The sequence below is a fragment of the Lissotriton vulgaris genome, chromosome 5 (genome assembly GCF_964263255.1).
Source record: "Lissotriton vulgaris chromosome 5, aLisVul1.2, whole genome shotgun sequence".
In the NCBI taxonomy this organism is placed as follows: domain Eukaryota; kingdom Metazoa; phylum Chordata; class Amphibia; order Caudata; family Salamandridae; genus Lissotriton; species Lissotriton vulgaris.
In genome coordinates this window covers 100,186,514-100,210,626 of record NC_141693.1, presented here as the reverse complement: position 1 = coordinate 100,210,626, position 24,113 = coordinate 100,186,514, and the positions used below count along the sequence as shown (strand labels likewise).

Below are 24,113 nucleotides of genomic sequence, written 5' to 3'. Positions count from 1 at the left end.
CGTCATCCTGAAGCCGTCCCAAAGATCACTAATTATAAATGAATAAAGCGAGTGTGGCTTAGGACCACGTGCTATTGATTGGGAAAGAATTCCAATAGCTTATTTCCTGAAGCTCTGCTGAAGCCAATCAGTGACACTTATAAAGCGTGCTACATACCCGTAGGGTCTCAAGGCGCTGGGGGGGGTGGGAGGGGGGGTGCCGCTACTGCTCGAACAGCCAGGTCTTCAGCTTCTTCCTGAAGGAGAGGTGGTCTCGGGTCAGGTGCAGGTCGGTCGGGAGGGAGTTCCAGGTCTTGGCGGCCAGGTAGGAGAAGGACCTTCCTCCTGTAGTCGCTCTTCGGATGCGGGGGACGGCGGCGAGGGCGTGGTTGGCTGATCGGAGGTGGCGTTTGGGAGCGTAGAAGTTGACTCGGCTGTTGAGGTAGCTCGGGCCTTGGTCGTGTAGGGCTTTGTGTGCGTGGGTGAGGAGGCGGAAGGTGATTCTTTTGACGGGGAACCAGTGAAGGTCTCTCAGATGTCCGGAGATGTGGCTGGTTCGTGGGATGTTGAGGATGAGTCTGGCTGAGGCGTTCTGGATCTGCTGGAGTCTCTTCTGGAGCTTGGCGGTGGTACCGGCGTAGAGGGTGTTGCCGTAGTCCAGTCGGCTGGTGACAAGGGCCTGGGTGACGGTCTTCCTGGTCTCGGTGGGGATCCACCAGAAGATCTTCCGTAGCATGCGTAGGATGTTGAAGCACGCCGAGGAGACGTTGTTGACTTGCCTGGTCATGGAGAGGGAGGAGTCCAGGATGAAGCCCAGGTTGCGTGCATGGTCTGTCGGTTTGGGTGCGGTGCCCAGGGCGGGAGGCCACCAGGAGTCGTCCCAGGCGGAGGGTGAGGAGCCCAGGATGAGGACCTCCGTCTTGTCCGAGTTCAGTTTCAGGCGGCTGGTCGTCATCCACTCGGCTACCTCTTTCATCCCTTCGTGCAGGTTGGCTCTGGCGGCGGCGGGGTTGTTGGTCAGGGAGAGGATCAGCTGGGTGTCGTCGGCGTAGGAGATTATGCTGAGGTTGTGTTTGCGTACGATGGCCGCGAGGGGGCTCATGTAGACGTTGAAGAGGGTGGGGCTCAGATGATCCTTGAGGGACGCCGCAGATGACTTCGGGGGCCTCTGACTTGTACGGTGGTAGGCGGACTCTGTGTTCTTCCGTCGAGGAAGGAGATGATCCATTCCAGCGCCTTGTCCTGGATTCCGATGTTGCTGAGGCGCCGTACTAGGGTGCGGTGGCAGACCGTGTCGAATGCCGCGGAGAGGTCTAGGAGGATGAGGGCCGCTGTTTCTCCATTGTCCATCAGGGCTCGGATGTCATCGGTGGCGGCGATGAGGGCGGTCTCGGTGCTGTGATTGGCTCGGAAGCCGGACTGTGAGTGGTCGAGGGATCCGTTTGTCTCGAGGAAGGCGGCCATCTGCTTGTTGACGGTCTTCTCGATGACTTTGGCTGGAAACGGGAGGAGCGAGATGGGGCGGTAATTCTTGAGGTCGGTGGGGTCCGCTGTTGGTTTCTTGAGTAGAGCGCTGAGTTCGGCGTGTTTCCAGCTCTCAGGGAAGATGGTGGTGTCGAAGGATGTGTTGATGTCTCGCAGGTGGGGTGCGATGACAGCGTCGGCCTTGTTGAAGACTTGGTGAGGGCAGGGGTCGGTCGGTGATCCGGAGTGGATGGAGTTCATCGTGCGGATGGTGTCTTCGGTGCTGATCGGGGTCCAGGCGTGGAGGGTGGTGGTGGGGGGTGGTTGTTCGGTCATGGTGTGCGTTGGTTGGTTGTTGAAGCTGTTGTGTATGTCCGCGATCTTGTTGTGGAAGTATGAAGCGAGGGAGTTGCAGAGGTCTTGCGATGGGGTGATGTCGTTGTTTCCTGCGCTGGGGTTGGAAAGCTCTTTCACTATGTTGAAGAGTTCCTTGCAGTTGTGTGCGTTGTTGTCCAACCGGTCCTTGAATGCTGTTTTCTTGGCGGCGCGGATCAGCTGGTGGTGTTTCCGGGTGGCAAGTTTGAAGGAGGTCCTGTTGTCCGGTGTCTGTTCCCTTCTCCAGACTTTCTCGAGGGCTCTGCAGTTCTTCTTGGAGCTCTTGAGTTCGTCGGTGAACCATGGGGCCTTCTTGCTGCCGGGTCTGCTAGGCGGGGTCCTCAGTGGGGCGAGTTCGTCCGCGCAGTTGCTGATCCACTTCGTGAGGTTGTCGGCGGCCTGGCTAGGGTTCGCTGAGCTGGCAGGAGGGTGCTGGCTCAGGGAGGTGGCGAGCTGGTCTGCTGTGATCTTGTTCCAGCTTCTGCGGGCGGCCTGTTGCTGGTGGGTCGTCGTTCTCTTGAAGGTGAAGTGGACGCAGCTGTGGTCCGTCCATTGAAGCTCTGTGGCGTGGCTGAAGTCGATGTCTGTGCTGGAAGAGAAGACTGCGTCGAGTGTGTGTCCGGCGAGGTGGGTGGGGGTGGACACCAGTTGCTTGAGTCCAAGGTTGGCGAGGTTGTCGAGCAGGGTGCTGGTGTTGCGGTCGTTGTTGTTCTCCAGATGGAAGTTGAGGTCTCCCAGGAGGATGTAGTCAGCGGAGGGGAGGGCATGCGGGCTGACGAAGTCGGCGATGTCCTCGCTGAATTGTGTGCGTGGTCCAGGGGGTCGGTAGATCAGGGTGCCTCTGAGGTTGGTGTTCGGGTTGGTGTGGATCTGGAAATGCAGGTGTTCGGCGCTGGTCAGGGTGTTGTCGGTGCTGGTCGTGAGACGGATGGTGTTCCTGTGGATGATGGCGATGCCTCCCATCTGGTTGGCGTTTCGGTCTCTCTGGACGATCTTGTAGCCCTCTGGGATAGCGATGGCGATGTCGGGAGCTGAAGAGGCGTTCATCCAGGTCTCCGTGAGGAAGGCAACGTCAGGGGCTGTGGCGTCTAGAAGGTTCCAGAGTTCGATGACGTGTCTGTGGACGGAGCGGGTGTTGAGCAGGATGCACTTGAGGTGGGTGCTGCTGGTGTTCGACTTGGCGGGTGCTGGTGCGAGGCTGGTCCGGATGCAGGTGAACTTGCAGGCGTGGCAGCTGAAAGGTCCGTGGGTACGTCGTGGAGTGGCTTGATGGCATTCTGGGAGTCGGCCGGTGTTGAGAGCGGTGAGGGTGGCGGCGGAGTACGTCAGGCGGGTTGGTCGGGGTCTTCGAGGTCCAGGGGTCCTGGCACTGGGCGCAGTCCAGGTGCGGACGGGCGTAGACTGGCTTACCTTTGGCGCGCCTTTGGCGCACAAATGGCGTGACCGCTGCGCGTTCGCACGGTCGCCATTTAAGGCGAAGTGCGCGGGTGGGCAGAGCAGCTGGGAGGCGGGAGCGGGGAGGGTACAGAATAGAAAAAGGGGCGGGGAAAAGCGGCGGTGGCGGGAAGGGAGAGCGGAGGGCGGCGAGGTAGGCGGACAACAAGGAAGGAAAACCAAAAACACAGGCACAATGGAATAAATAAAAAACAGGCACAAATTACAGAAAAAAAACACGGCAAAAACAGCAGCGGGGGCAGCCGGCAAACGAGGCAGGCAGCGAGGCAGATGGCAGGCAAGGGGCACACGCAGCAGCTGGTGGCCGTGCAGCGCGGGGGTGTCCCACAGGTGGGTCACACTCACCTGCATCGCACGGTCGCCATTTAAGGCCAAGTGCGCGGGTGGGCGGAGCAGCTGGGAGGCGGGAGCGGGGAGGGTACAGAATAGAAAAAGGGGCGGGGAAAAGCGGCGGTGGCGGGAAGGGAGAGCGGAGGGCGGCGAGGTAGGCGGACAACAAGGAAGGAAAACCAAAAACACAGGCACAATGGAATAAATAAACGGGCACAAATTACAAAAAAAACACGGCAAAAACAACAGCAGCGGGGGCAGCCGGCAGCCGGCAAACGAGGCACGCAGCGAGGCAGAGGGCAGGCAAGGGGCACACGCAGCAGCTGGTGGCCGTGCGGCGCGGGGGTGACCCTGAAGCCACTAACCCAGTGGCCAGTAATGTTGATGGAGAGGATGGTGAATGGATTTAAATGGTCTGTAGAGATGGAATATTCAGGTGTTTCAACTGCAATTTGGATTCCCGCGAGCCGCCTTGTCTTACAAAAACTCATTGTGGCTAGTAAGTGCTGTCGCTTTAGGGAATTTAAAGCGCTAAGTGATGTTTGCTTCCCTCAGATAATGGGAGAGGAAATGAAAAGATGAGCCGATAAGGACGAGCCAGTGTTTGGGTCCATTCAAATTTAGACCAGTGTACACGGCTCATGCACATTCATGTGCAGAGCCACAAAGGGGGTCTGCATTTTTGTAGCGGTTTACATGGTCTGTGTGCGCTCATACAGATGTTCATAGTGTCTAGGCAGGCTTGTAGATGTTGTGAGCTCTGCTCAAGCATCTAGAGATCGATCATAAATGTGTGTATGCATGAGCATAAAGTCGGTGTGTGTATTTGGATATGTTATAAGGTCTGCACATGCATGCCTTATTCAAAATGGTAGTTTAAATGCATTTGTCAATGTTCATAGTGTCAACCAACACACACCTTAAGAAATGTTCAGGTGTAAGCCACATTTAATGTGCACCCAGCTGTGTAAGCTTGTAAATCTCTAGATATAATGATTGTATACACACCCCACCACCACTCCTTTTTCGAGACTGTCCTAGTGACTTCCTGCTTATACTTGTGCATCAAATGTTCATGAGAAGTGTTAGATTTGGGGGTCTTTAGTTGGCACAGGTAGGTACTTGTGACAAATAGGGACCCTTTCCTCTAGTCAGGGTAAGGGGGTACACTCCTAAAATAACCTCTGCTCACCCCCTTGGTAGCTTGGCACAAGCAGACTGGTTTATCTCAGAGGCAGTGTGAAGCATTTGTGACCACATACAGTAATCCAGTGACTACAGATGGACACCTCACAAGGTTTATATAAAAATAAGTATTCTTTATATAGACTTAACACAAGACCACAAATGACAAAAATCCACAATACTATACTTAAAATGGTAGTTTTAGCTTAGTTCTGTTCAGTTCTTAAGATGCAACACTTGGCGTCAATGTACCTTACGATGCGCTTCCACAACAAAAGTGTTGCAGTGATGCAAATGCGGCAAAGTTCCGGTGCAAAGAAATAAAGACATGAAGATCTTCCAGATGCGGCACGCTTCTCCGATGATGCAAGAAGTCTCTATTCGATGCAGCGGCGACACCCTTGCTCCGTGATGCGTGGACAGCAGCTTCGGCTGTGACACTTCTCCGACGTTGCGAGAGGCTTCTGCACAATGCGACAACTACAGCGGCAACATTCAAGATGCGACGGCAGCACCTCTGACGGCGGGGCGCTTCTCTGTGGATGCGAGGCAACATCCAGTATGTGACAGCAGCGACATGCTACCTCTTCGTTGCGAGACGCTTCTCTCGATGCCGTGCAATACGACCGCTACAGCACAGACATTCACAATGCGACGGCAGCAGCAGCGACGGTGACAAGCTTCTTCCTCGTTGAGTCACGCTTCCACCTAGTTGCGACACAGTGCCTGCTGCTGTTTTGGGCCTTCTGAGGGACTTCCAAAAGAACTCTGGGGAGCTGGGGGTTGAAGTCTGTCTGAGGCTTCAGCAGGAGGCAAACTCTGTTCAAAGCCCTTGGAGATCCTTCACAAGTTGAAAATAAAGTACACAAAGTTCCTTTCTCCTTCCTTTGGCAGTCGGGCAACCACTGCAGGCCAATCCCATAAGCAGCTCTTCAGCTTAGGGATAGTCTCTCCTCAGTTTCCTCAGGTTCCTCTCCTCAGCAAAGGTTTCTTCTTGTAGTCCAAAAGTGATCTAATTTCTTTGGATCAGGGTCCCAATATTTATACCCCAAAATCCTTGGGCAGAGGGGCCTTTACCCAGTCCAAACCAGTTCTGGAACACTGTTTACATGACTCCTTCCTCCCTTTCACAGTGCAGGGCAGAAACATCAGACCACCCACAATAGGTGGAGCCAGCATTGTGGAGGGGAAAGCACAGCCCTGGAGCACTTTGTTGACATGATTCCTTCTCTCCTTTTACAGTACAGGGCAGAGACATCATACACACCTCAGGGGGTGGAGTCAACACTGTGGGGGGCATGCACAGTCCTGTTCAGGTCCCAGGTGATACTCCTCCCTCCCATCTAGATTCAGATCGCTCTATTCTCCACTGGGCTGACTCATTCTGTCTCCTCGAGTCCCCCAGCCCTGTCACTCAAACTCCAGACAAGGAATACGCAACCTAGCAGAGGCTGGTTTTGGTAGTTAGACCAGAAAATACCTACTTTCTAAAAGTGGCTATTTCAAACACAGAATGTTAAAACCAACTTCACTAAAAGATGTATTTTATCATTCTGAGTTCAGGCGTACTAAACTCAAATTTCTACCATGTTCTCGGAGTCAGTTAGGATTATAAAATGTAATTATTTAACTGCCCATTCTGGCCTATGGAGAACAGGTAGCCTTGCAATAGTGAAACACGAAAATGGCAGTACCTCACTATTATGATGTGCCACATACACCAGGGCATGTCCTACCTTATACTTACAATGCACCCTGCTCTTGGGCCTACCATAGAGGTGTCTGATATAAAGAAAAGGTTTAGGGACTAGCAAGTGAATGCACTTGTCCAGTCTAGACTGCACACAGGCTCTGCAATGGCAGACCTTAGACACACTTTTACAGGCTGCTTCTGTGGGTGGCACAGCCAGTGCTGCAAGCCCGCTGGCATTTGGTATACAAGCACTGGGCACTCCTGGTGCACTGTACGAGGGTCTGACAGGTAAACCAAACCAGCCAATCATGGAATCACTAATTCATTCATTAATTTACAATAGGGAGAGCATATGCACTTTATCACTGATCAGCAGTGGTAAAGTGCTCAGTCATAAAACCGACAAACCGGTCTGACAAAATACAGGAGGAAGGTATAAGTTCAGGGATGACCCAACAAGAAGTGTAATCCCACGCATACACTTGGAGATGGTATGCAGTTCATTAAGGTGTTCATGTTGTCTGAATGCACACATGTAGATAATCAATACTGGTGGGATAATCGAGATGTTGAGAAGATATGCGTGCATGCACCTTAAGATGGTCATTCAGTCTGTGGTGTTCATCTACAGATGCTCAAGGTTTGTGCGAGCGCCTCTGTAGATTACGTACGGTCTTTGTGCATGCATCTGTACATTTTCTTAGAGTACCCACTCGTCCCTCACCCGCTCCCTGAGATGGTCTTCATGTCTGTCTTCACACATGTGCATTAGTTGATGTTTAGGTCTGGACATGCACCTTGTTTGTGTATGTATTTGTAAGGTAATCATAAGCCAAGGTCACTGGTGTGATGACTAGTGGCTTGGAGGACTCCTCCTACTAGGTCATATTGAAACCAATGCAGATCTATTCTCACACGGTGTCTGTGGGACCAAGGTATTCCACTGGGAGAGATTCTCTATATACAGCATTTATTCAGTTTACTATTTCTTTTTGGGAGTTAAATTGAATGCACTGTAAAAATGAAACTCTACCCCCGGAACCCCCAAAAAATATATCCAGACCACTCGCAATCTATTTCTATACCATTAGGCTGACTTTTTTTTTTCGTGTATTGTTTCAAATGTAGTAAGCACACCTGATAGTTAGCAATGTTTTCAATTAAAAAATATATCCAAGTTGGCACTGTAGGCACAGCGGCCTGAAGTATCCGCCATCATCCGGTCCTAGGAGCTGGTTACCAACATGGAATACAATGCAAGACCCTAGATCCGAGGACAAGCAAATGACCTTTATCATGTATACTGGAAAATAGCTTTTACTCATGGAGTCATAATGGTTTTTAAAGGAAATAAACATGGTACACATTATGATATTGTAAACAGAAGTAGCGGTTTCATCAATATAGAGGTAGCCTCGGCAATAACGCTGGACTTTTAAACCATTTTTCTAGGTTTATTTTTAATGCAGGACTATCTCCCAGGAGAGTTGATGGACGCAAAACTGATTCAGTTTAATAGGATATTAAACAAGCGAGGCTGAAAATCAGGTTGTCTGTCTATACTCCTAGATGTTTAGTTTCTGATGTAAAATAATCCTCCTAGTAAAGCGCTTGTTCTTGACCCGTTTAGCGAAACTTACTTTGTGCATACTGTGGGTTTGCCATGGGTCTCCAGTGCAACACAGGGTTAAACAACGGAAGGGTTGACCACACCTGAGGAACTTGTGTAGTTTGTATGATATTTTAGAGGGCTAGTGTATAGTTTAGGTGGGGCCCTGATGTACCAGCGGGTGAGGACAGCAAAGAGTCCAGTTGCAGCGGGGAGCTGTAGAAAAAATGCACTTTTGCTTTTAGGCACTTCAGGCAAAGTGCTGGTGTTGGCCGTAACATTGCACGGTCCCTCTATACTTTTAGTAAGCATCTTTCAGTAAAGTTGCCTTTAATCTATTTGTGAATTTAGTAAGTGAGAACAGTGTAATTCAGGCAGGAAGTTCATTGGGAGGAATGCTTATTACATAAAAATGCCAACTGTTAACCTGGCCGCATTGAAACAATTTATCTTGAAATTGACAGATCTGTAGCCAAGATAACAGGACTGAGACGTACAAAATACTTACGGGAGTGTGAAGCGGGACTGCATAAACGATTTGAAATAAGCAGGCGGAGGGGTAGAAAAGATAATTAAGTGAGTTGGGAAAATTATTTAAAATGAATGTTAAAAAGGATGGTGAAGATCGTGAGATTCGATAAAGGATCAGAAATGAGCAAGCGCAAGTAGCTTGCACAGGGGGCGAAAGATCACGCGATTTGCATAGCTTTACCATAACCATGCATAGGTGGATCCGACCAGATACTGCTGCGTGATGAAGCGTTCCAAGCGAACTAAAGGACCAAAGAAAAACTGTCTGAAGTATCGAGACGAGCGAACAAGTCCTCAACAGTGGCTGGAAGGCAAAGAGCAGAAAATTGGGTCGTTGCGTAGAGAAGGGTCATGGGAAGTTGAAACTATGTAACCTCAAGCCTGAGCGTGGGTGGATTTGTAAACAGGATGCTGGCAATTGAGAACCAAGCCTGAAACAGGAAGTCAAGTCAACCCAGAAACTGATGCTTGTAGGAAATGTAAGATCCGCTCCTCCCGACAATCTGGAAGGTACTACTGCTGCTTTATTCAGAGACCGGTTTACAGGTTAGATTGAAAACCAGGGAGATCTACGGTTTCACTAAGATGTGTGAGGAGTGTAGCGTGGCCTGATCATGATCCGGGACGGAAGGCCGCTGTTTGCACCGGAGCATCAGTAGAAGAACATAGCATCACAATCTACTTTAGTAAATGAAATACAACAAACCGTTGTAAACTCCATTAGTCACAATGTTGGATTATTCCAATGCATGTTACTATGAAGTTTTCTGCAAAGTATTTTTTTAGAGGCACAAGTATATTGTCTTTGATTCAGATGGGAAAATATTGCGAAGGTGGACTTGTAAGTGACCAGTCGTTTTCTAACACTTGTATATGCAGATAGCGGCTTCTTGCCCCCAGTCCTCACACTTCCACCTACTCTTGACACCGACCCTACCTTGTCTTCAACTCTACCGTTGCCTATGTGTCGCAACGTAAACTGTTTAGTTCAGTGTCATTTTCAGTTCCATTGTTTCTCCACCATTAAGGTGGGTGGCTTCTTCAATATAGTTCCCATAGAATTCTTATTTGGTCCTAAAGAAGGAAGCAGCCTTGACCCCTAGTTTGCCCCTTACAAGATCCCTGGGACTGCCTGTTTGCGACCCCTGACCTCAAAGGTGGCAAAGAAATTGCAAGAAACTGAAATTAAGGAGTACTGTCTGAGCTTTCTTTATTTTCTATAGCCTGATGAAACCGTGTAATGGCCTCAAGACAATGTTGCCACCCAAACCCTTTTGTGACCTGGTGTCTCCCTTGAGGGGCCCTTCAAATTACTGTGGCGGTTGGGCCTGAAGACTAAAAAACTATGATCAAAAATTAAGCGATACAAAAAGGGATGATGGACGGAGCGTTTGAGCAAATCAAACACTCGCCCCCAGTCAACTGATCTGGGTTTAATCCATCACCATTCTTTAGCTCACTCAGCCACCCCAGTTCAGACATGGCCATATGCAAATCCGTCTGACCCTGTGCCTCATGGGAACAGTCCAGCCCAAACTGCCAAGCCATACATGGAACGGAAACAAGCATCCTGGGACCGCTATGATCAAAAATGGGCAAGCCTACATTCCTGATGCTAGTAGAGGGGGCCTGGTAAAAACAAGACTTCTGAAGGGCACTACAACAGAGAAAGGGCTGGACTGGCCTTTTATTCTACCGGACATTTCTCCTCTGGGCTAGACATTGCAGGCTGGTTTTCAAAGCCCAGGGGCGCAGCTGGTCCCTCTCGCATTTGCCAGCTCCTTGGCGTTCACTGCAAGAGGATTGTGGGTGGGGGGGGGCTTCAGGAGAGTGAGGAGTGAAAGAACTCTGAGTAGAAAAGGAGAGGGATAGAACACGGTTCGATGGAAAGGGGTAGCACCAAGACAGTGGCGTTTGGTTCACCATTCCAGCTCCGAGCAGTGGCCAGGAGAGGGACCGTGGAAGCAGGAAGGAAGATCGCACTCCAGTTAACTGGTGCAAGGCAGAGACACACACACTGTGGGGGAAGCATGTGTGCGAGACAAAGAAAACTGAGCTGAGAAATCAAAGACTTGTGAAAAAGATGTAAGAGAAACCCAAACTAGAAAATGGTGAGTGCTGAAGGTGATCAAGACTGACCGACGCGGTAGACTGGTAAGAGGTGAGACCGCGCAAGAGACCAATCTAGAGATGGGCTAGAAAGAGGCAACCGAGTTGAAGGGAGATCCAGTTGGGAAATAGATTAAGAGACTGCGGACGTGGAGACACTTGAGTGAGGCGATGGAGTTGGGTAAAAGACAGCTGAACGAGAAGACCTAGGTAAGAGGGTGATTAAGAGAAGCAGATTATGAGAACAGGTGGGATGGAAAGTAAGGAAAGTTTACAGTTTAAGGTGATGCAAAGAGGTGAATAAACCACAGGCAAGGTTGTCGAACAGAGGTGGGACACAGGTGAAGGTGAGAAGAAAGATTGAGAAATATAGCCAAGAGCAAGGGAGATAGGTCAGAGTTCATAAAAAGACAGGTGATAAAATGATGGCTAAGAGGAGTAGCTGGGGCAAGAAGGGGGCAGGTGGTAAGGAGTCCGTGGCTAGTGCGTAAGGGATACTTAAGACTGGGGGGGGGGGGGGTTCAGGTGGAACAGACCAATGATGTATAAAAAAAGGAGACAAGAAAGATGACCAGGTGGAGAAACTAGAAGAGAGTGCAAGAGACCGGATATGAGAGGTTAAGCAAGGGAGAGGAGTATTTTGGAGAAACTGGCTTCAAAGTATCTGCTCTGTAAGTTCTCAGAAGAAATTCATAAAACTGATCACACGCCGATCTTGCCAACCTGGCACCCACCTGATTTACATTTCGCCACAGAGGAAAATCTGAGAGACTGTCTCGCCGCAACATTTGAATGGATGAGAAACCACCATCTCAAATGAAACTCAGACAAGACTGAAATCCTCCCTTTTGGCCAACAAAACCTTTTTTCCCCTAAAACCTGGTGGCCTCGAGACGCCGAGGTCCCCCGAACACTATCACAACGGCCCGTAACCTTGGGATACGGTTTGAAGCCCTATCTTTTAGACAACAAGCAGGCACTGTGGCGGGGTCCTGTTTCAATATAATCAAGGGCCTCATAAGGTTGTTTGACCTTCTCCCCTGACAGCCAGAAAGACGGTAGCGGTGGCCCTCATTACTGCTCGTCTGGATTACTGCAACAGCCTTTATGCAGGCTCCAGCAGGGCTGTACTGCATAGATTGCAGATGGTCCAGAACGCAACCGCCCGTCTGGTGCTGAGATGGCCCAGGAAGTCGTCTGCATCAGCAGCACTTAAGATCTTGCACTGGCTGCCGATCCACAAGAGGGTGCTATTTAAAATCCTATTAATCCCTTTCAGGGCCTACCACCAGTTGGGCCCCACCTACCTGTCTAAAAGGTTCGGAAGATACGCACCCTCTCGCTCACTCAGATCCTCCAACCTAAATCTACTTGTGATCCCTAAATTCAGACTCGCTACAAAAGGAGTAAAATCCCTCAGTGTTAGGAGCCAGGGCTTGGAATAAGCTCCCACTCCAGCTGCGTCTGATCCCGTCAGAGAACCTTTTTCGAAAGGCTCTTAAAACCTGGATTTTCAATATCACTGACACTTCCTGTTTAGCGTTAATTTAAATTCCCACCTGCAGACATACCAGACATTCTCCTAGTGAGTCCTCCTATGGCTCACCTGCTTCTATTCCTCTGACACGTATGACCAGCGCCAAGATGCTCCGTGGAGTGTAAGTCGCGCTTTATAAAAATCAATATCATATCATCAATCATCCTTGTTAACCAATCACCATATGTGTTATTAAACAAAATAGGTGATGTAACTTAGCATTCACTAGACTTTTTTTTTATAGCCTTCAGGTGAAAAACCATATATTCAAATTGATTTGAGTTTGTACAAAAACAATATGCAGAGGACCTACTGTGGCTTGTTTAGACAAGAGCCTCTGGCACTTCATGTGTAAATAGAATTTATTAGATGTGTTTACAGTTGGCTGGTAGTTGCCTTCCAGTTGGTCATGGAGCCATGCCCATATTAATGGGAGCCCGGCATGTTTTATATATGTTGTCTTGATGGAACATAGTGGCTAGCAAGACCTGCTACTGCACCACACCAAACGTCAACACTCTTAAATCAGTCGTAAGTTGATAATTCCTCAGAATTTACCATTCATTCGAAAACAGATGATTTGGCAAATAAGAATCCTGTAGAGCGTCCAACTGGCATGATGTGCCCTTAAAATGGATGGAATATGTGTACACGTCTGCCCAGATCCCTGGTAATCAATCCATCGGGGATTTGTAAAGCATGCTACTCACCTGTGAGGGTCTCAAGGCGCTGGGGGGGGGGGGGGGAAGAAGTAGTAGGAGCGGGGGCAATCACTCTAAGTGATCATGTGGAGATAAATTACTGCATTGAATGCACCTAGGTGGGCAGAGTCACAGTACTCGCTAGGGGTTGAAATTTCCTTTGCATTGCAAACTGAGGACATGACTAATATCACACTTTCTAAGCTGTGCCTAAGTATTCTTAAAAATACTTAAGACCCTAGTATTTTATCACCATCTGGAACACTCATTTCAACAAAAGAATCCAATGTGTTGGTTCTTTCAGGAGCCCAGCCCTCTATTGGAACCAACGCACAAATGACCATTCACATTGAATAAAAGTTTAAGTGATGATGATGATGATACATTTGTAAGGCGATATTTAAAGAAAAAGGGGTAACCCTGTGTCCCTCAGAACCTGGGTAATTAATGGTTAATAAAACAAATGGTTCTGTCAAAACCAAAAGTGATTTAGAATAATCCTGACTCTATTGGAGGAGCCCCCTCTTATGACAACACAATTCCGAACCTCTCAATTAATGACTCGAGGTCTTATTCATTGCATTTCCATATTTTTATGAATTAAAGTCATTCAATTATTTCATGAGTACAAACAGACTGTCCAAGTGAATTCATGTGCAAAAGTGTGACAATAGTGAATGGTGAATAGTGAAAAAAGACGTTTCGACCCTTCTGCGCTTGCAATGGCCGTAGAATCCGTTTTCTATGAATGTCTGAAATGATCACTGGCTCGCAGAGTGGAAGCTGACACTCAGCGGCTGATCCCGGGACCCCTGAGCCAGTGATCATTTCAGACATTCATAGAAAACGGATTCTAGGGCCATTGGGTCACAGTCCTTACAGGCGATTCAACACGACCTGCTATCCAATTGGACTACTGTGCAACAGACCTTTGTCTTGAGAGACCCGCCGCCACTTTAGATACAAGCGCAGAAGGATCGAAACTTAAACCCCACAACAGGCCTTTGACATCTAGGATTCTAAATACTTAAAGAAACATTGGAAAATCCTTAGAAAATTGTCAAGAACGGCTTTGGAAAGAATAATTGTGTATATATGTATATATCGATTGTATAGATTTGAATCTCCACTGTACATATATGAAGTCTTTTTTCACTATTCACCATTCACTATTGTCACACTTTTGCACATGAATTCACTTGGACAGTCTATTTGTTTGTACTCATGAAATAATTGAATGACTTTAATTCATAAAAATATGGAAATTCAATGAATAAGACCTCGAGTCATTAATTGTGAGGTTTTGAATTGTGTTGTCATAAGAGGGGGCTCCTCCAATAGTCCGGATTATTCTAAATCACTTTTGGTTTTCACCCGACAGAACAATTTGTTTTATTAACCACATTTGTAAAGCGCGCACTCACCCGCAAGGGTCTCGAGGCCCTGGGGGCCGTCGGGAAGATTAAGCAAGCTGTTGCCTAGAGTCACATGGTGCTTGGCTAATCTGCCGCCAGTGCCGGATCGAACCGTGATCCCCAGATTCCAGAGTTGGTCGCCCTGGCCGCAGCGCCACGCCTCTTCTTTAAGGAATTACAGTAAGATTACTTGGAAATATCCTGCCACAGTTTTTTCATTACAGCAACATAGATTTGTGTTCATACGGTCACAAGACACTGCTGTTCTACAGACTCCTGAGATAAGTGGGGCGGGTCACACTTGAGGAGATAATTGTAACTGAGCAACACTTTGCAGCAGGGTGCGGGTGCATGAAGCTTTCTGCACCACTGACTGGATGTCTAATCGCATCTCATGACTGACCACCCATTGGCCAATGTCCACAAAGGGAAGCTTTACAGAAAGCAAGTTACGTTCTTCAACCAGTTTAGATTTTACTTGTACAACAGAAGGAGAGCATTTCGGCAAAGTGCTGCAATTAGTAAGAATTTTAGACTGCTTAAAATGTGACCCTATTAGGGCTGAGGATCAGAATTATGTCTGAGGATAAATGATCATTTTCTGTTATTACCTTGTTAACTGCTGTACTTCTAACGCTGTTACAAGGCCCTGTCCTTGATAGGGAAACCTCTACCAAAATTATAATCTATGCCTGCCATCTTTCCTTTCTTCCTTGACAGGTGCGGGTGACCCAGGGGAAAGAGCCAGCCCATCTCCTCAGCTTATTTGGTGGAAAGCCTTTGGTGGTATACGAGGGTGGAACCTCGCGGGATGGCGGTCAGTCAGCACCTGCAGAAACTCGCCTGTTCCAGGTCCGCGCCAGCTCCTCCGGCTTCACTCGAGCAGTTGAGGTAAGTGTTTGCTTGCTCTTTCCTTCCTCCATTTTACTGAAAACTGATCTTCATGCCTTTGTGGCCTACATTCCTCTTTTCTGAAGCATCATTCGGTTTTTAAACTGGGGATGCTTGCTGAATATTTTCGAGCACTGCAATGGCTGTCTGTGTAAATGAGCACTTTTCTCAGCATAAGGATAGTTTCCTCAGACTTCCTTATTAATATCCTCTTAGAAAACAGGAGTCAGTTGTCTTACTCCTTAGCTGTAAGTTATTAATTTATTGCAGCTTTTTTGCAGGGTGACGTGTGGACTGTACATGTAACTGGTGACTGAGCTCCGATGAAATCAAATCCACAACTTTGGGAATGCAGTCCATTCTTTTGATAATGGTCTCACGTTTGTTAAATTTGCTGCACTCAAACTTAATAGCATTTCTAGCTACCAAACGTAATGCATGTGGTGCGTTATCTGTGAATTCAATGCTAGAGCTTACTTACAATGCAACTGTGTTGTAGATCTAATGTTGCGTGGAATCCATTTGTTTTCCTCTTGTCCAGGTGGATGCCACTGCCACTAATCTGAACTCCAATGATGCTTTTGTTCTGAAGACACCATCCAACGCCTACATTTGGATGGGTCAAGGGGCCAGCAATCCTGAGAAACGTGGTGCCCAGGAGCTGACTAACATTCTTGGTTTGCAGGCGTCCTCCATAGCTGAAGGTCGCGAGACAGGTAGGACTTTGCGGGGACATGAACCATCCACAGAGAAAGCTGCTGATTGATCCCCTTCCTGGGCAATCATCGATTTCTTAAGTGGCAATTTCTTTTCAATTTAAAGTGGTGCATACATTTATCTTCAAATATGTAGTTCTGGATTGGATAGGACAACTATTATTGGAAAAAAGTATCTTGTTTGGATATGGTATTTTGTACTCCCAGATGGACGCGGTCATCTTTCTCAAGGGCATGAACAACTTCTAACAGAACGTTCGCTTTCACTCTCCTTTGGTACATGCATTAATCCAAATTGATAGCCTAGAACATGACTGAATACAAGAAATTTATTTCATTGGCTAGAAATCAGATTTTGGTTTTTAGGAGAATTTTTCTATTTATGGGCCAGCTAGGTCTCTAGTTTGTGAACCTGATGGCCAGTAATTCCAATATTACCTGGCCCCAGTGTTGTGTAAAGTGTTAAACAAAAGCAACAAAATATTTCCTGCTTCACATTTGCATTCTCGTGAACTTGTTCCGTTCCCTCCACCAAAACTTGAGAGGAACCTGTAGTAGTGTGGTATCAAGAAGTGAGATATTTTCTTGGGTCTTAAAAATGATTGGATTTCGTGATGAGCACCACAATTCTCACCATCTCTTCTAGGAAGTCCCTTCAAAGCAATCGTGTTTAGGAAGCTCACAAAAATGTTGCACATGCTAATAATTGACCTCGTTATCTTTATAAAGATCTAACAGGAATTTTGTCTAAGATCACCAGGAATTATCACTGGCCAGAACTTCCCTTAAGATGGGTTCTCATTCCTGCACTATAGGGTTCTAAACCATGAAACTGCAAGGAATCCTTTTTTCCCCCCCAAGCATCTAGTTAATGCATGAGGTCCAACTGAGACTTTGATATGTCTTGAAATATATGTAGAATCATTTGATTTTAAATATGCAATCAAGGTTTTGCAAAAATGTTTGCTTTAGTTGTTCAACCGAACCACTCTAGAGACCAAGACCTCCTGTTTTATTTCTAGCAGATAGTTTTCCCTTGGTAATAGTTTACTCTTAGTAAGCGATCTGCTAGAAACATCTCAGACTTTGAGCGCATCATATATGTCCAATGCTTAAGCAACAAAAGCTCTGTCAAACATATGTCAACTTATAGTTACCATTCGGTATTGATTATCCAAGAGAAAAAGGAATTGACAATTTTCAAACAAAGGAATATTTACCATATGCTCTATTTCCAGCAATGGGTGTGACTGTAAGCCTGCAATTCCACTAGTCTTGGAATCGCTGTATTAAGATGCATGGATTATTTTGTATTTAAGGTGATAGATTTGTCAATGCTTAACATGAAGCAGTAATGCTGTGAAACCTCAAGCATTATTAAACATGCTTCTTGACTTTTGAGACAAAGTCAAATGTAAGAGCAATCAAGATAGTCCACAACTTTGAATTAAAAAAACAAATTCCTGAGGCCAAAATTAAGTATAAGGAAACGCTGGTTAAATACAAAACCATGATTAGTGAGGCTAAGAAAAAGTTCTTTAGTGACAGAATTGAACTAGCCAAAAATTCCAACAAGGCACTGTATGAAACCACTAAGCAGCTAGCCGTTTACTCTCCCAACGTGACTCCCCCACCTTCTCAGTCTCTGACGCCCTGTCCAACTTCTTTTATAGTAAGGTTAACGACATCTATTCCGCCTTCGCAAATAACATCAAAACCCCCTCTAATTCGTCGACCATTTCCCGGACTGGTCCTACCCTCTCTGTTTGCAGATATCTCTAGCTCCCAGGTTGCGGACATTATATCCACCATTAGATCGGGTTCTGCTCTTGATCCATGTCCTCTTAAAGTATTACTTCCTGTCATCGAAGTGGTTCTTCCTGCCATCACTTCAATCTGCAACTCCATGTTCAGCACAGGTATCTACCCAGGTATCTACCCAGCCACTATAAAACAGACTCATCAAACCATTGTTAAAGAAGCCTCATCTTGACATGGAAGAACTAAAGAGCTACCGACCTATCGCCAGCTTTCCAGTTCTGGCAAAAATAGCCGAAAAAGCACTGAATTCACAACTCTCGGCCTTCATAGAGGAACATCATCTACTTGACGACTCCCAGTTCGGCTTCTGCCAATATCATGGGACGGAGACGGCTCTGATTAAAGCCGCGGATGATGTCGGATCCATCCGTGACGCCGATGGGACAGCAGTCTTGATACTGCTTGACTTGTCGGCGGCTTTCGACACGGTCAATCATGTTGCTTTGGTCGACCGTGTCGAACATGGGTGTCCAACACAATGCCAAGAAACTACTGGCCTCCTTTTTAGCCGATAGGACTCAGGTGGTTACAATGGGATCTTTCCAGTCTTCCACCTTGTCTCTGCCATGCGGAGTTCCTCAAGGCTCATCCCTTAGTCCGACACTTTTTAACATCTATGTATCGGACCTTGCCAATATCATTCGTGCACATGGGATGAGCCTTACCTCCTATGCAGATGACACAGTTGGTCCTTGCCATTAAGAATGACAGCCACAAAAAAGCCGATCATCTCAACCTGGGCATGCTGGCAATTGGAAATGGATGGCTTCCAATTGCCTAAAATTAAATTCCGACAAGACGGAAGTAGTTATCTTCGGTCACCTGACCCCGGAATGGTCCTCCTGTTGGTAGCCCTCATTAGGCCCTCCCCCTGAGCCTGTTAGCAAGGTGAGGAATCTGGGAGTCATTTTTGATGAGTCTTACCTTTCTCCCACATGCCAACCAGATCACGTCCGCCGCTTTTCACAAATTGAGACTTATCAAGAAAATCCTTCCCTTCCTTCCCGATAAAGCAGGCAAAACCTTGGTCACCTCACTGGTACTGTCGACCTTGGATTATTGCAACGCATGGTTCCTGAATGCACAAGAAAGTCTTGAATAAAATGCAAATCATCCAAAACTCAGCTGCCAGGCTTCTGGGCAGAATCCCCAAATACCAATCTGCTTCGGCAACCATTAGAGATTTACACTGGCTACCTATCAGGAATAGGATACAATTCAAAGCCCTCTGTATAGTGTACAAGGCCTTGCACAATATGGGACCTGCTATTTTCACTCAAAATTTGACCCCTTACTGTCCTTCTAGAACCCTACGCTCCTCCAGTCTAAATGATCTTGTGGTCCCTCGTAGCAAATCTGTTTTATGGGGAGAGATTTCTTGTGTCAGTCCCCAAACTATGGAATACTCTGCCTCCTTCGATTAAATCAAGCCGTTCACTTTGGTCTTTCCGCAAACAACTAAAGACCTGGCTTTTTAATCAGTAGAACCACATTTCCCCTCATTGGTTACATTTTGCAGATATCCTAGCGCAGAGACGCCCATGGGCCTTTGTTCGCGCTCTAAAAATTGTATTAATAAATAAATAAATAAATGTTTACAGTTTCAATTATGTTCATCTTGGACCTTGCACTTCTTCTTTGTTGGTAGGATATTTCTCCTTTAAATTGGCTAAAAGATTTTTAAGCAGCTCTGAACCACTTGGGCAAATTATAAAAGGCCTTACATCTGATACATACGTCAACATCTGTATTCCATTTGTGCGTGCAGTCTGAGGCTAAATATATGAAATGGCTGACTATTCCACTTGTGATGCACTTTTTTTTTTTTTGTATTGCTTTGCAGATGATTTCTGGGAAGCTCTCGGTGGAAAAGCTGCTTATCGCACATCATCCCGACTGAAGAGCAGAATCAATACGCATCCTCTGCGACTCTTCGCGTGTTCCAACAAGACTGGACGCTTCACTGTACGTTGGTTCAGAGAATAAAACTAATTAAATTATCTTGGAGCAAGCACAAACTTTGTGCTAATTGAGAACTTTTGATACGATTGTTTGTCAGAGATGTTTGTATATGGCACATTCCCCTTAACTGCTAGCGCAATTCCGCTCCTGTGCTGAGTTTTTTAAAACCGCACTTTACGTGACGAGCTGGGCTCGTCATCAGCGTGCGAGGAGGCTACGCCATGACGAGCCCAGCTCTTCATGAGCGTGGAAGGGGTTAATAAGGACTGTCCACATAAATGAACAGTCAAACACACACTTTTCAAATATTTGTCAAATGAATAATACGTATCTTTCAAAACCTCTTATTCTTATCAGTCACGTATTTTAATTTATTTTTGATAAATATAGTTTGTTGCCTCAGAACCTCACCACTCCTCAGTTTGAAAGATGAATGAACAATATAAGGCATATGTAAAAGTAATGAGGGAAATCATGTCCAGTCACTGGCACATGGGGGACGAAATTTTAGATACCCGCCTTTATTCTTTCGCCATTCATTGGTTTTTTTCCCCTCCATAAGCAAATCTGTCTTTCTGCTTCCCGCAATGATTCACATACTATATGTTGGCTTGTGACTCGCTTCAGGTATGTGAATTGTTCTTACTCACCGGTCATCAGAGCAGCCCGTGAGTCTTATCAGCAGCCAATGACCCTCTTATCTGCTGAGCCCAGTGCCGGATACAATTGTTTTTTTTCTTTGCTCCGTTTGATGTGCCTTTGGTGTGACTCATCCTTTATGAGTTATTGCTTCAGCACCTTCTTGGATATAGCAAAAATTAATCATTTGCACAGTTGAAAGGTGCCAAAGTAATAGTCACATAGGAAAAAGCTTTGGCTCCCTTTTTTAAATATAAAAAAATAAAAACCAGGATTTAAAGGGATTTTTGAAAGTAAAAAACACTCAATTCGGCACCTAAATGGAGACTGACTATTGGAGGTGTGAATGCTTTCAAGGGGGTTAGTGAAGTTTATAGTATGATAAAACTTCCCCCACTTTGGGAATTTGGCTTCCCTGTAAATAATGGTTGGCTGAAGTAGAGGCCATCAGCAGAGCAGCTTTGTCGGGGCTGACTGGAATAACCAGAACAAAATATTTAAAGAATAAAGGGTGTTGGCTGACATAGTTGGGGGGGGGGGGGGGGGGGGAGCGAGTGGGCTCTTTGCCCATCCAGTGTTGTAATGTTTTCCTAGCTGGACTTTGGAGCAGAATTATATTCACCCCCACCTCACAGTGCAGTTTCGGACTGTGGCAAATTGGATAGCTCCTCTGTGACAGACCAGCCGCTGCCGTCTGGTTACCTTTGTAGAGCTGGGAGACCCTGCTATGTTTATAGACATGTTCTGATATCCTTTCCTGCCCACGAATGCCAATGTCCTTGGCGCCCTGGTAAGTCTCCCATAGTGCACATGGGGCTGTATTTTGTTTTTCAAAAACAGACTTGCTGTGGGGAAGAAAATACTGCACTGCAATGTGAATGTTTGCAGAGGGGTACCTGTCCTTTAGCTAAACACATTTTGCTGAAAAGGAATGTAACATCAGCCACATTGTATATTTGACAGGCGGGTTGAGGCTTGGAAAGTCGCATTAGGGCCTCCCTCACCTTATTGGCTTTGCCGCCCAGTCTCCAATCCTTCAACGGGGCCCAGGAGATGGCTCGCCAAGAGCTAGTAAATGAGGGACACCCAAGTAGACTGAATTAGTTAAAATCTTGCATTTCGTATCTCTCCTCACCTGGTGCCTCATTTGTTTCAGATTGAAGAAGTTCCAGGAGAAATCACACAGGATGACCTTGCTCCCGATGACGTCATGATTCTTGACACTTGGGATCAGGTATGTACTTGTGCACACATCCGGGAGACTGTTGTACAAAACTGTCAAAACTGTCTACCAAAGCGCACATATTAAATATTGATACAGATTTGAACCATAGAAATGTGTAGCGGATGCAGTGGGCGGGGGGGGGGGGGGGGGGGGGGGTGTAACTTATTTAACTGAGCACAATGTCATGTTTGCGGCTTGAAATGAAATGGCATGTTGTGCTATTTGATATGTGATCACTAATCCTCAATCAAACTCTTCCTTTTGAGAGCTTACATTCTGTTTGTTTTTGTTTGATTCTGTTAGTATCTCAAACCTGTGTTGCAATATAATGGAAGATCTTTCAAGTAATTTGCAAATTTTAATGAGTTATACTTAGTGTTGTAACAGATTGTAAGTAAAGTGTCTACATTTCCATCACATGGCAAAAATGCTACTTTTATTCTCATTAAGAAAAGAATCCTCTCAATTTGATAGTAAACTAAAGTTCCACCATTTGTAGATCTTCAATACAATAAGCAGTTATTACTGCTTTATGTATAATTTGTAAGTGTTGATTCTTCATGAACAGACCTCCTAAGGATTAGGCTTTATTAGCCAAAGGACAGAGAAAGAACACTTAACCACTTAATCTAGGTGGCTTTATGTGCTTTGCTGAAGTAGGGTTTAGTATCCTTTCTTACCTTCTGTTTTAAATAACTGTGGAAAGGTGTTTTCACTGCTGGTATTCATTTGTTTTATTCCATTGAATTCCAGACTCTACGTCTCACGGGTATATTGACCCAGTTGAAGTATGCAAAAAAATGAGTTTAATTTTTGTGCTTCCAGGCCACTAAATTGCAGTTTAAGCCACGTGCTGGTACCAAACTATACAGTACAGTGACTTTGTGCTCTTGTTAGCGTAATATCATTTGGGTTCTTCATCCCAGATTACTTCATAATCAAATTAGTTACTTTAAAGTTTTCTTTGTGTACACATTTTGGGAGATGGGCATGGTACATAAGTACCTAATAAGAGACTAGTATGTTAAATTTAATTGGAGACCAATAAAGTGAAAGTAGGTGCTTTACACAGAATTAAATGTTTAATCAATGTAAGAGATGATGTGGAAAAATTCAGGAGTTGATGAATTGTGGCCAAGCACATGTAAACCCTTTGAGTGAATGAAAGTAACAACTGGTGTAGAAGTTTCTCTGATTCTGTATAGGCAGGAAGATGGAAAGCCATGACGGGCCCGGAGACCCTTAAATGTAATTACCGGTTTGTTCATCCAATAGCCCTTGATTTGAGTTAATGCAGTGTCGAAAATAAACCAGGTAGTAGTGACAGGGCAGCCTGCAATATGCAATGTATAGGTTTTATTGTAAGTAATTAGAGTAGTGTACCTGCTTGTCTAAAACATTTTTGTCGGGAAAGACTTAATCCCATTGATTTCAAGACACAACCTTGAGAAACATGGAAAATTTACAGATGCTCTGTATAACCTAAAATAACTATGTAAAACCCCTCTCAGACCTATATGGTTTCTGGGGATATGTATAAGCCAGAGTACCTTTGGTATTTTATCATGTTGCCCCAACTCTTTGTCTATGTAGAATTACAATTCTTCATAATGTACCTTGGAGATCCACTAGTTATTAGATGTGTAATACCACGCTTATCTCGCTGCTTCATGCAATAGACTGTTCCAAGTTTGTCCACCGCCACCAGTAAGGCATTCATTTAGTCTTTGCTGAGCCGGAAAGCAAATGTAATATAACCCTAATGGTGAGAATAATGCCATGTTAGATTCTTCCAAAATGGTGGACCTGTAGAGCTCAAAGTTTAGTCGCTGCATTAAGTCACTGTCAGAGTAGCACCATTTAAGTTGGTGTTCAAATGGGTTTGTGGCAGCATAAATGGATCGCTGCATACATGCTTATTTTAAATGTAAACCTGCTGTAGGTGAGCTGGCTCGGAGTCAATGAATATGCTACAGAATATCTACTGAACAGTCTCTTGACACTCTGGGCTGCTTATGGACTTGCTCTGTTCTATAAATACTGGTACTTATTTCCGTCGCTGTCATTCAGTAGTGCCAGTCTCATCTTTATGTATTTGTTTCATCAGGTGTTTGTCTGGGTTGGAAATGAAGCGCAGGAGTCTGAGAAGAAGGAAGCCATTGCATCTGGTAAGATTTTCCACCACACCCTTGTCCTTTCTCCCTTCATTTCTCCAACTCTTTCTCTGCATTGCATTCTAATCATTCCTGGCCTCTCTTCTTGTCTCCCATTTCTCTCCTCTTCCTTTTTTGGATACCGCTCCCTTTTCCTTCCTCAGTTCTTTTTCTTCACGCTGTGTCAAAGTTTCTTCCTTCACTTTCTCCTTGCATTCTCTTATAACTTAGTCTGTCTTATTCCCACTTGGTACCTTTTCATCGCCACCTGTTATGTCTTTTGCTCAAACTCCTAATCTCTAGATCACTCACCTGCTCTCACC

At 46.0% G+C, this 24,113-nt stretch overlaps 1 protein-coding gene across 9 annotated transcripts in view; it reads left to right on the top strand.

Annotated features, from left to right (window-relative positions):
* GSN (gelsolin) overlaps positions 1 to 24,113 on the top strand; it is a 190,361-nt gene that overhangs the window by 130,994 nt on the left and 35,254 nt on the right. For all 9 annotated transcript variants that reach the window (XM_086920982.1, XM_086920981.1, XM_086920976.1 and 6 more), the window contains exons 12-16: positions 15,104 to 15,274; positions 15,816 to 15,990; positions 19,655 to 19,776; positions 21,569 to 21,646; positions 23,745 to 23,805. In XM_086920982.1, the coding sequence (XP_086777108.1) occupies positions 15,104 to 15,274; positions 15,816 to 15,990; positions 19,655 to 19,776; positions 21,569 to 21,646; positions 23,745 to 23,805 (607 nt within the window). The remainder of the gene's footprint in view (positions 1 to 15,103; positions 15,275 to 15,815; positions 15,991 to 19,654; positions 19,777 to 21,568; positions 21,647 to 23,744; positions 23,806 to 24,113) is intronic.